A 12,485-nucleotide genomic window follows, 5' to 3' on the forward strand; every position below is an offset into this window, starting at 1 on the left:
GAACATGTTCTGCAAGAGCGGAAATGCGAGAAACGACGGCTTAAGAGAAATTTTCTTGGTCTGTAAGAGATTTCAGTCCAAGACCAAAAATCCCCGAGACTCATCTGACGGGTTGCAAGCCACCAAGAAGTCAGTCATAGCAAAATCAACTGGAAAATTCCAGGATGGCATGAACAAAGGGCAGGGACTTGAATAGACCAGATTCCTGTTCGATTAAACTCAATCCAGAACTTGATTTATCTGTTTCTTTGCTCAAGCTCAGATGCCGCTTCCCTTGTGACCTGTTTATATTTCCAGGTGCCATCAACCAACATAACAACACCTAACAATGCAGTCCTCCCACCATAACCATAATCATATCATTTCATAAATCCGTATAATCTATTGGAGGTAGATCTTGCTTAATGACTGATTTACATTTTGACAGTTCAAAGTGGCCCGGAAGGTGTAACTTTACAAGGAGTCCTTGCACTTGCAAATTGCGCAATTGCCATTTGTGCGCATCACAGCTGGCTTCCAACAAGCAGAGTCAATGGAGAAGCTGGCTGCACAGTTGCAAATCGTGCCATGTAATGTATCACTTAGTGACCGTGTTGCTTAGCAAGAGTTGCCACTTCCACTGGTGGTTAAGTGAGGACTAACTGTATACGATTGCCACCGGTGCTCAACTTAATGGTTTTCCTAAACCCCATCAGGGTTGGCAGGATTCCCTAGAAAAGTGGGCTAAATGGAGGTTTGGAGTTGCAGATTATATGAACAGTCATTTTAGTTAACCTAAATACAAGTGTTTAGCAGATTATATTCTCATGGACCTTAAAAACAAGAGACAACTCTTGTGTCTTTTCTTTCTCAGGCTTCAGGCGGCTTCTGTAGATTCTCCCCCATCATTTGAATCCATATTTTAAAGCCCCAGACCATTAAATCTGGCCTACAGAGCTGTTTGAACTGCTAAGCAGGCATCTTTTTGTCCTCAAGAGATCTTGAATCATAGTGCACCATTCGTCACTTTGATTTCTCTCCTGCAGCGCATGCCTTACAACCGGGCTGTCCCGTGGGGTTTGGACGCGGACTCCTGGGTGATGCTGGAAGGCCTCATTCTGAAGCAAAGCAAAGGGTAACTCAGCGCCGATCCCTTTCACTGGACCAACAACTACTTGGGTTGAGTTCATGCATCACATTGAATTCCTATGTTTGGGGGAAATGAATGGTTGATTTACTACAGGGTTGACTCCCCCAAGCTTCCCGAAGTGAAAACAAGCTATGTAAATGGAGTTGCTTGGTCTTTCAACTGATCCAGTTATGGACACCCAACTCCCAGGCTTTAGGGAAGCAGGGAATTTTTGTGCCCCTTTTGTAAAGTTCCATGCTCAATCCATCCACCCTGCAACTTCCGATCAGTCTCCGGATACGCTTCAAGGTGCTAGTCGTAACTTATAAAGCCCTTCATGGTATTGGATCTGGGTACTTGAGAGACCGCCTGCTGCCAATTACCTCCCACAGACCCATTAGATCTCACAGGGTTGGCCTCCTCCGGGTTCCATCTACTAGCCAATGCCATCTGGCTACTACCCAGGGGAGGGACTTCTCTGTGGCAGCTCCGGCCCTCTGGAACGAACTCCCCGCAGGGATTCGGACCCTCACCTCTCTCCAAGCCTTCCGAAAAGCTGTCAAAACCTGGCTTTGCCGGCAGGCCTGGGGTTGATGAGTTCCCTCCCCTCTCGACTTGTATGGTTGCGTGACCCTTGCTTATTTTAATTATCTGTATTTTGTTGTATGTTCCCCCTTTTCCCCTTTTTGAATTGTTCACCGCCCTGAGTCCTTCCCAGAGAAGGGCGGCATACAAATAATAAAATTCAATTCAATTCAACTTGTAAATGTCACATGGCCATTTATAAGAACTCAATGCCTTCCAGATGTTAGAACAGAGTTTCTCGAACGTGCTACTGTTAAGATAGGTGGTCCAACTTCCAGAATTCCCCAGCCCAGGAATTCAGCTGACTAGCTTGGCATATTGGTGTTGACTTAAACAGGAATGTTGCAGATTATACATCTTTCCTATACCCAGTGAGTGGTGGTCGGTGAGGAGAACATCAGTGGGAGACATTATGGAAGCCAGTTGGTTCTCCTAGAAAAAGGTCAAGAGCAAACCGAAACAAGGCAAAAAATAAATAAAGCGCTCTCTGATGTTCTTCTCCAGATTTCATGTGGAATTTGCCTATGGGCAATTCAAGGGGGCTAATATCCCTCTGAAATTCAAACTCCACTTTGAGAGGACGCCAGCTTCTTCCAACAGCCCCATCCTGACTTTCAACAGCTTTGTAAATCAACAGTGGGGAAAAGAAATCCGGATGGCGACCCACTTGCAGCCAGCCCAAAAGTTCAAGCTTTCTTTCGTCGTCACCAGCAAAAGTTACAAGGTGATGGGATGAATTGATTGTCCTCCTTGATGACTTGTCTAAATACAGGGTTGGCACAATAGAAGTATAGACTGGGCGTGGGCGAGGTGCAGCTATATTGGAAGTCAAAACCATTTGGGACTTTAGCATAAACATTTAGGGTGAGGATAATGAAGTCCAGAAAGATTGGGATTCAATAGAAAAGCATTCTCCAATCTCGTGTCATCCAGATGCCCCTCGGCCATCCTGGCTGGCAAATGTGAGCGTATCTGGAGGAACATCGTCATAATTCTCACAACTTCCAGCTCAGCTTGGTTAGCAAAGACAGTTGTGTCCCTACAGCTGGGCCAGATGTTGCACACTTCCCTAAGAGCACCGGTTCTAATCTTCACCCAATTTAATGGGTGAAGGACCAGGACTACATCCTTAAAAAAAATGTCAGAAAATCTGTTTCCTAGCTTATGAATCCCTTATGAAAGGGGTTGTGAGGACAGGTGCAAAGGGTTTTCTTGATGGTCAACAGCTATAATAAGCTGTATGAAAACTCTGGGTGGAAGCATCTTCTATATCTTTTAATTCCAGACATTAAGACGAATTTGTGAGCCAGAATTGCAGTGCTTACAAGTCTATTTCCAGTTGGTTTCCAGTTGGTCTTACAGAGGCCTGCAACATGTTGGTTTCACATCCAAGGCCTGACCTTACTTAACTATAAAGTCCAGAAGAGATTATAAAACCTTCTCTTCACCATCAGCAAGCTTGGTGGGGAAATCACACTCCTGATACAATTGGAGATTGATTTATACTTTGCTGCCTTTTTTTTTGCCAGATAATGGAGAACGACATTTTGCTTTCCGAATTTGACCATCGCATTTCACCCAAGGCCATCCGTTTCCTGGGAATGGATGGGGACATCAAGCTTGAGAAAGTAGCCTTCAGCTGGGAGAGGAACAATGAAACCAGCAATCCTAAAGCTTGGTGAAGGATGACCAGAGGAAGAATCATGCAAATCAAATCAGGCATTCAGGCTATTTTACAAGTTGATTTTTGCAGGCAACATCAAGGACTATCCTGCTGTCATTCTGAGGTGGCGCCATAAATCTCTTAAGACAGCCTATCTTGGTGAATTAAAGGAAACAAGAGTTATTGTCACTGCTTTTTATTTGGAACTGCAAAAATAAATGTTATTTGGATTTTCTGACTCTTACTGCACCCTTCGGGAGTGTCCCAAGGGCGAGGCCAGAGAAAAAGTCAAGGTGACACAGAGACACATAAAAACAGGGACAGCTTCAATTTTCTGTCACCTGAACTTGTTCTTCCTCATCCACACCCAGAACCATCAAATTAAAACTTTGGTCGCCTGTCAAATCAATCATAAAAACAACACTGTTCTTACATGTACGAACACCCATTACTTAGGAGTTATGTGTCGGTCAGGGAATTTTGGAAGACAACCAGATCCTGCATTGCTTTAGGATTATAGAGTCCAAGTGGATTAAAAATTCTCCACCTTGTACCATTTCCCACAAACTTGGGAAGAAATTCCAGGCCAAAGATGAACCAGGGAAACAAAACTTTACTGAGAAATATTTATAAATGGATTTTTTTCCCTAGCAGCTTTTACTGTATCAATTGTATTTCAGAGAAATACTGCTAAAAAAGGACAGGAAGTGAATAAATAATAGACAATAAAATATTGCTGGTTATTTTTGATTCAGCCACCTAAGTCCATACTGGATTGGTCCCTGAAACTCTTTTCCAGTCAAACTGGTTTACGGGCCATGCATGCTATGACAAAAACATGTGATTAGTGGAAGACTGGATTAAGGAGATTTCTCAGAAACATTTCCCAACCTTGTCCCTCAATCAACAGAAAATTCTTGCGGTTTGTCTTTCCAACGGAGTCTCAAGTCTTTTCCAGTCCACCTATAACAGCTTCCTTCTCTCCAATCATTTACTGAATGAATGAACGGCACTTTTATTTAAAAAAAAAACACACCCTCAGCACAATGCATAATTGCACAAGATTCTCCGGAGGAGAACATATACTCAGGTAGGAGTACAAAAATAAACCTATTTATTACACACAGCCATTCATCCTACCATTCACCTGGGATGAACTGTTTTGGGTGGCCGAAACCCTCCCCCCAAAAAGCTACTTTCAACCCATTGTCAAAATATTGACGGCCGCACCCTTTAGCCACGTGATCAGAGCTTGGCAACTGGCTTAAATTTACAGCCATTTGCAGGGTCCTGTTGTGATATAAATGATTTTTATTTTTATTTTTGGGCTCGTTTCCAGTATTTATTCCAGTTCCACACACACACACACACGAAAGCCATTGGATAAAATTGATTCAGTTAACAACCGTGCCATTTGCTGAACCACCACTGCAAAAAGATCAGCGCCTGTCCACGTAATGCCTTGACTCATGACCCGACAAAAGCGTGCCCAACAACAGCGCACCGACAAAACTGTGTTGATAAAACCGCGACGTCGATAGTGTGCCCACAAAGGCGTGCCGACAGAAGCGCCATTACAGTTAAGGTAAGGGTAAGGGTTAGGTTTAGAGTTAGGTTCAGGGTTAGGTTAGGGTTAGGTTTAGGGTTATCTTTAGGGTTAGGTTAAGAGCGCGCTTCTGTCGCGCGCTGTTGTCTGTCCTCATTCTTCGGCGCACTTTTGAACTTGCGCTTTTGTCCCCGCGGTTTTGTTGGCGCGCTTTCGTCAGGCGCGCATTTGTCGGTGAACCGCCTTGACTTATGACCATAACATCAGGCTCAACTACGGTCGTAAATTATCTGGAGTCGAATCTACTGGTGATGGGAGGTGGTCGGCTTCCCTTCACTCAGGATTTTGTCTTTGTCTTTGTTTGTTTTTTGTATTTTCCCCCTCCCCACCTTGTTTGTTAGCCGCCCTGAGTCCCTCGGGAATAGGGCGGCATACAAGTGTAATAAACATTGAACATTACAGTCTGGAAGCGACTTGGAGAAGGCAAGGGAAAAAAACCACTAGAAGTCACCTTTAAAAATATTATATTTTATTGTCTGGTTTCCCAAGAGCAAGGAGAATTGCTTCTTCAGAAATGTTGGAAGTTTTAGAACAGATTTGATGGCCAGTAGAGGCAGAGAGAACCTGGTTACTCCTTATTATGTCAGGGTTTGACCCTTGGTAAGACAGATTTTTGTAGCAACTGCAATAAAATAAGTCATTAAACTTTTTCCTGATGGCAAAAAAAGAAGAAGAGGGAAACAAAACTGAAAGGATGCCGTCCTAACTCCCCCCCCCCAAAAAAAAACCCAGTGTGGAAATGTTAGTTTTTGGTGCTAGAGGCAGCTGTAACCCTTAATTACGTGATGAAAATGGGTGGGGGTGGGGGTGGGAAAGGGACAGAAACAATGTCTCCCCCCTCCCCTAATCAATTAACAATATACAATGCTAGAGGAATATATATATTTATATTTAATAATAATAACCACCTGGATTGTTGTTAGATTGCAACCAACTTGCCGTGTCTCTTTTTAAAAATAATAATAATAATAATAATTGAGATTTGCACGGTTCTCTTTTGCATTTGAATTTGGTCCTCAGAAAACCCTGCACCATGATGAAGGAGGAATTACAAAATAGACCTAAGAGGGTGAAGCGACGGATCGAAAGAGTTATTCAGAGCAAAGAGAAAAGGAGAAGGAAGACTCGGTTTGATGCTGCCCTCCCCACCAAAAAATAATAATAATAATAATAGGAGTAGCTGAGTAGGTTCGGAGAACTTCCTGATGAAAGTTTTGCTGGCTTCCCTCTGCCCTGTTTTGCGAACCTGACATTTGTGTCGGCTTCCTTCGTGGCCCCCACGAAGGGAAAGCCAAAGCTTCCCTCTTTTAAGACATCTCCTTAAGAATGCCCCCTTCCAAAATAACAGTGGATGCCCCGTGGGTGAATATTCCCTTTTCCTTTATCTTAAGTCACTGCCCCAGAATGGGGAGTGGGGAGAAGAGAGAGAGTGTGGGTAAAAATGGGAAACCCGAGGCCACCTTTGCAAGCAAATCCTGGCTTGTTTTGCCTATGTGTTGTGTGTGTGTAAGCCAGAAGTGCCCTCCACCCAAATAACTTTGAGATCAGAATCCCAAGATAGCCCACTTCTTCCAAGGCAGAATGTTAGAAGCACCCGCCACCCTGGAATGTATTTCAACCAGGTGGGCTGGAGGGGGGGGGGAAAGAGTCATCGTGTGCCTGAGATACCCCTGCGCAGGTCCAACCACTGTGCATCGCTACTGTACTGAACACGGTGAAGAAGGGGGTAGCAGCTTTGGCGCTGCTGAATTAAAAAGTGGGTAATGAGTTTGAAGACCGCAAAGGAAGGTGTTTGCGCTGAAGGATGAGGGAGGAAGTGCCTAAGCTAAGAGGGGAAGGGGGACAAGAATCCTGTTCTGCATTAAAACACATCCACGGAAAAGTGGGGTGCCCGCTGGACCACCCTATTATCCACGCACCAGCACTGTTTAGTTCCTGCCGAGTTCCTGCCTACCAGCTACATAAATTAAAAACAAAAGAATGAGAAAGGAAGCAGGGGGCGGGAGGACAGACTTTAAAGAAGCTTTCCCCTACTTTTTGAACATGATAAGAAATATATATATGTATATATATATATATATAAGTTGAACAACCCCCCTTCCCAAACTGTATGCTTGTTTGCTGGACTTGGCACTCCGACACCCATGATTTATCCTGCCTGTCACAGCAACGCAATTATCAAGGGGGCTGCTGAGCCCTCGGGGGGGGGGGGGGCTGGGGAGGAGGTGGGGTGTCTTGTTATTGGGAGGCCAAAGAAACCATGGCTATTGCATAGGTAACCGTGCTCTTAGAAGTCACAATTTTTTAAAAAATAGAAAAAGAAAGAATGAGGAGGCAGCTTCTCGTCTTCAGTGAAAAGATAGCGGGGTGGGTGGGGGTGGGGGTAAGAAGTATAGTCCCGTGGTTGTGTGCGAGTGAGAGGAAGAGGCAAAGAGAAAAGAGAGAGAAAACGAAGATACGGTGTAGAAGGAAACGGAATGGGCGTTCCCCTCCTCCCTTCCTAAGAAGTGCCAGCGCTTGCCGCCACCGCTGCCGCCATCCTCTCACAGGTCGCTCTCGCCGTACAGCGCCGTGGAGAAAGATTTGTAGTCGAGGGCTCCGGGAATGGTGTCGGGACCCTGGTAAGGTGCCATCCGGGCAATGCAGTATTCTGCCTGGTCTGGAGGGAGCTCTCGCCGCAGTTCCTCTGCCGTGATGTAGTTCTGAGAGGGGGAGAGAAGGGAGTGCTGTCGTAGCCATAGCCCGTAGACTTATACATTGATATAATTTCTATACTTATATACCGCTTCACAGGAGTTTACAGGCCTCTCTAAGCGGTTTACAGAGTCACCACATTGCCCTCAACAATCTGGGCCCTCATTTGACCCACCTCGGAAGGATGGAAGGCCGAGTCAAACCTTGAGCCAGTCAGGATCGAACTGCTGGCGAGCGGCAGATTTAGCTTGCAATACTGCATTCTAACCACTGCGCCACCATGGCTTATGATTCCTACCCAACCTGGTTAGCCAGTCCTGCGGAGGTTCAGGAGTGCGGCCAGAAAACCCTCTGCGGGATCGTTGGGCCTGCCCCTAGCCAGCTTCTCCCCCTTTCTGGGAGCCCCACATCCCTGCCAAAATATCCCTGATTCTACAGACAACGAAGTCCTTCAACTCACCTTGTCTCCAGCCAGAACTTTGAAGGAAGCAATGACCTGATCAGCCGTGTCTGTGTCGGTTGTTTCCCGGGACATGAAGTCAATGAAGGCTTGGAAAGTCACCACGCCACTGTTGTTGGGGTCCACAACGCTCATGATCCGGTTGAACTCTGCGTCGCCCTGGGAAGGGGTGCGGGGGGAGAAGAACAAGACTCAAATCTTCCTGCAGGATGATGGGACCCATGTCTCCTTTTGAAGGGTTCTGCACACACATAGCTGTGTGCCAAAGGACGAACTCTTGAAAGTTCGCCCTCGTTGGTGGGTTTCTCACCTTTGGCCAAGATTAAAAACGTGTGGACTTCAATTCCCAGAATTCCCCAACTGCCACGCATGACACCCTGCTCGCCCTGGGAATACCAGGAGTTGAAATCTACACTTCTTAAAAGTTGCCAATTTGAAAAATTGCAGCTCAGTCTGAGCATTAACTCCGTGTTTTCTCATTCTTGTCTCCTCACCCAACCCCTCACCCAGTGCCTGATTTCCCCTCCCCAATGTGACATTCAAGGCCCAAAGGCCATCACCCCCAAAAAGGCAGAGAGATGAGCTGGAGGAGCAGCAGCGTCAGAGCAGCGAGAAAGCAAAGAGAGAGAGGCAAAAGCAGAGAGCGTACCAGGCTGTATCCCGTGGAGATAAGGAGGGCTCTGTAGTCATCTGCATCCATGCTCCCCGTGCGCTTCTATTCCAAGCAGCCAACAGGAAAGGGAGGAAGGGAGGAAGGAAGGAAGGACAGGCAGGCAGGAACGAACGAACGAAGGAAGAAAAGTAGCGGGCGAGCAGAGATGGATCAAGCATGCCAAGGGTCGATGATGAAAAGAGCATCGACCACACGGGAAGAGGAAAAGACGCAGAAAGAGAAAAGTCAGTTGGAAAGTATTTGGAATGGGGGTCAGCACAAGGGGCGGGGATGGGGGGGTGGGGTAGGAGCAGTCAAAGGAGACCAGATACCAAACATCAGCACGATGGTCAGAGAGAAGGGAGGGGGGAGAGGAGAGGAGAACGTAGTGAAGGAAGAGAGAAAGGAAATCGGTTAATTGCAATCTTGTCATTGGCGGGCGGCGCGGTTTACGGGCAACGGGTACCTGTCGGTCATTCTCCACATCGTATCCCAAGCTGATGAGACAGGCCTTGAACTCTTCGGGTCCCAGGGAGCCGCCGTGGTCCTACCACCAGGCCGCGGGTAGGAAAGGGCGCAGGGGCACAGCACGCCCGTCGAGGAAAGGCGGGGATGGCAGGGAGGCCCCCCGTGAAGGTGGAGGTGGAGCAGAGGGGAAAAGACACGCCGTTAGTTCAAGGCTGGCTGAGGGATGTCTGTGTGTGTGTGAGATCCAAACCAGATTAGGATCTTAGCCGTGGCAGGAAGGGGGCTGCAGGATGTCTCCCCGCAGCTGATGGAACAAGGAATGGCCAAGTTACTTGTCATCCCTGCTTAAGCTGGGGGAGACCGCCTCCTGCTGGCGGAAATCTACAAATCCACTGCGCGGCCACCGTCTGCGCCAGGGCAATCCAATCTGCGCCCCAAGGCTTGGGGTTGGGGAGCTGTATTGAGTGTCTGTTGTGTTCCTTTTTAACTTGTTGTATCCCATTGTTTTTAATAATTCTTTTTTTCATTTCTGTAAGCTGCCCGGAGTCCTCCGGGATTGGGCGGCATAGAAATTAAAGAAATGAAATGATGGTCGAAAGCAAGAGATGATGGGATGGCCCTAGCATGGCTTGACCCAAAAGGATCCTTGGTATGGAGACCGGGAGAAGGAAGGATAGTAGCGGGTGTCACGACCTGGGTGGGACCAGACCGAGACCCCCCTCTCATTTCATACCAGCAAGGTAGACGGAGGTTGCTACAAGGATTTAAAGACTTGGGCTACGGGAACCCAGATTATAATCCCCATCCGGAAGAACTGGAGGATCCCGACCGTGTCGGATCGGGCTTCTCCCTTTTTAAAGACGGTGCCCGTCTAACTAAGATAATAACTAGCTATATCTAGGAGTAAAAAAACAAGCCAACGCCTCTTGGCGATATCCTCGATGTAGTCTAAATCAGGAGCCTCCAACCTTAGCCACTTTAAGAACTTGTGGACTTCAACTCCCAAGAGTTCCTCAGCCAGCAAAGCTCTGGGAGTTGAAATTTACAAGTCTTAAAGTGGCCAAGGTTGGAGACCCCTGGTCTAAATCATAGAATCACCGGGTTGGAAGGGACCTCGAAAGTCTTCTAGTCCAACCCCTTCCTCCAGGCAGGAGCCTTAGAATATAGAATAACAGGGTTGGAAGGGACCTTGAAGGTCTTCTAGTCCAACCCCTGGCTTAGGCAGGAAACCCTACACCACTTCATACACCTTACACCATCCCAGTCCAATGGCTCTCCAATCTGTTTTTGAAAGCCTCCAGTTAAGATGCCCACTGAAAGCACCAATGAGTTGGCGGTGCCCTCTTGTCTAACTCTGTCCCTGAATCAAGATGTATACAAGAAAGGTTGCCCAACTGCCCAGCTTCCCTTTGGAGAGCCAGTGACTTACAAAGGGCGTGTAAACGGGCCATTTACCGAGAGGTCCTCCCATGGGCCATCCCACTCCTCCTACGCGGGTACCTTGTCAAAATGATTGAAGGAGGCCCGGAATTCTTGCATCTGCTCCTGGCTGATCCCTTTGGCATCTCGGGTCAGGATTTGATTCTCCACCTCGTTGATGGTCCGGGCGATGGTGGTGAGGAGCTGTTCCCATCCAACCCGGATGTGCTGGGCATAAAAATGGAAAGAAGAAAAAGGGGGAGGGAGGAACAAAAACAACCAGAATGAATTAATCGGTTTGTCCTCACGTGTCCCTTCCCTCAAAAGCTGCTTGACTGGTCCAGTCAGCATCCTGAAGTTCCTCAGGGCTGACTTCCTTTTAAGCCGCTCTACAGTTCTCTCCTGGCTGTTCGTCTGAATGGAAGCCGTTTTTAGCGACGCATCCGCTTGTTTAACGGACGCACACACGCTAAAGCGGTGAGAAGGAGAATAACACTTGAGCACGTTTCAGACATGGATGTCAAAGTTGAATCTCCCCAGTTGGTGGGAACCCGAGGAGGAGGAGGCCTGCTGAGAGCACATTCAGATGCGCGCAAATAGACGACGTCCCCCTGGTGCGTATTCCGCTGTGTATTAAAATTACAGCCCGGCTCCGTGATTAGTCTGGATGATGTACAGCAGGGGTGTCAGGCTCAAGGCCCGGAGGCCTGTAGGGTGCTCAGGTCTATCCTGGGAACAGCAAAGGACTGGCCTCTGCGAGTGAGGACCGTGTGCGGCCATCCCGTACTCCGTTTCTGCAGGAGGCCATCGCAGCTGAAAATGGAGCTCGGGAACCCGTTTTTGCTGGCAGAGTACTCAGGCCGCTGCAAGTGTACCTGACATGAGTGATGCCGAGCTGGCCGCAACCCCCCCCAGGTCAAACACAACCCTGATGCAGCCCTGAATGGAATCGAGTTTGACACCCCTGATGGACAGATCAAAGCTGCCGTGACGCTTATTGGAAGCTCCTCCCCTTGCCGATCTTCATCAAGACGACCCTCCCACCTTCCCCGTAGACCGACACCCCCACCCTCTCGGCCCCGTCCTCACCTCCATGGTGTAGTTGGTGTGCTTGTTGTCGAAGATCAGGGCCTCCTGGATGAGCTGGTGCTGCTGCTCCAAGACATCAATGTTGGGCTTGTACTCGACAATGTTCAGCTCGTATTGCTTGAGGTGGTTCAGCTGGTCTTCCAGGGTGCCGTTCATCTCAATGGAGATGCGCCCAATCTCCTGCTCAAGGGAAGGACAACGGGATTGGTTTGACACGTGCTTGGAAGGCCCACGCAGAAAGAAAGAAAGAAAAAAAGAGAGAGAGGGAGGGAGGGAGGGAGGGAGAGGGGGAGGGGGAGAGAGAGGGAGAGAGAGAGAGAGAGAGAGAGAGAGAGAGAGAGACACCCATGGGCTCTGCAACCTTAACGCCCGGTGCCCTTTGTTGGCTTGGCAATCTGGCTCCCCTTTGCCAGCAGATGCTCGGACTCCGCAGGCAAAGCTCCTCACCTCCATCTTGGTCTGGATCCAGGGCCCCACGATGTTGGCCTGGCTGGCGAACTGTCGGCGCAAACGTTCATTCGACTGCTGTTTGCTCTGCTCATCCTGAAGGGCGCTATCCCTCTTGGGTACCAATTGCTGGACCTGTCGGGCCCAAAGGAAGAGAGCCGCTATGAGGACGCCATTCCTGGGCTTTCCTCCCGTCCCCCGTCCCCAACAGAGGGAGACCTCGGGTGGCAGCCCAAGGCAGGAAGGCTCGGTCTTCAGCTCCGCCCACAGAAGGTGGATCCCGGGAAGCGCAAG

The 12,485-nt window shown here is 48.3% G+C and overlaps 1 protein-coding gene across 2 annotated transcripts in view; it reads right to left on the bottom strand.

The window, feature by feature from the left end:
- Positions 1–5,414: 5,414 nt before the first annotated feature.
- ACTN4 (actinin alpha 4) overlaps positions 5,415–12,485 on the bottom strand; it is a 65,634-nt gene continuing 58,563 nt past the window's right edge. For both annotated transcript variants that reach the window (XM_032227369.1, XM_032227367.1), the window contains exons 16-21: positions 12,192–12,326; positions 11,745–11,924; positions 10,737–10,883; positions 9,235–9,315; positions 8,117–8,275; positions 5,415–7,664 (exon numbers count right to left, since the gene is read on the bottom strand). In XM_032227369.1, coding sequence (XP_032083260.1) covers positions 7,506–7,664; positions 8,117–8,275; positions 9,235–9,315; positions 10,737–10,883; positions 11,745–11,924; positions 12,192–12,326 — 861 coding nt within the window. In that variant the 3' untranslated portion in view covers positions 5,415–7,505. The remainder of the gene's footprint in view (positions 7,665–8,116; positions 8,276–9,234; positions 9,316–10,736; positions 10,884–11,744; positions 11,925–12,191; positions 12,327–12,485) is intronic.

Source organism: Thamnophis elegans, chromosome 12, assembly GCF_009769535.1.
Source record: "Thamnophis elegans isolate rThaEle1 chromosome 12, rThaEle1.pri, whole genome shotgun sequence".
Lineage (NCBI taxonomy): Eukaryota > Metazoa > Chordata > Lepidosauria > Squamata > Colubridae > Thamnophis > Thamnophis elegans.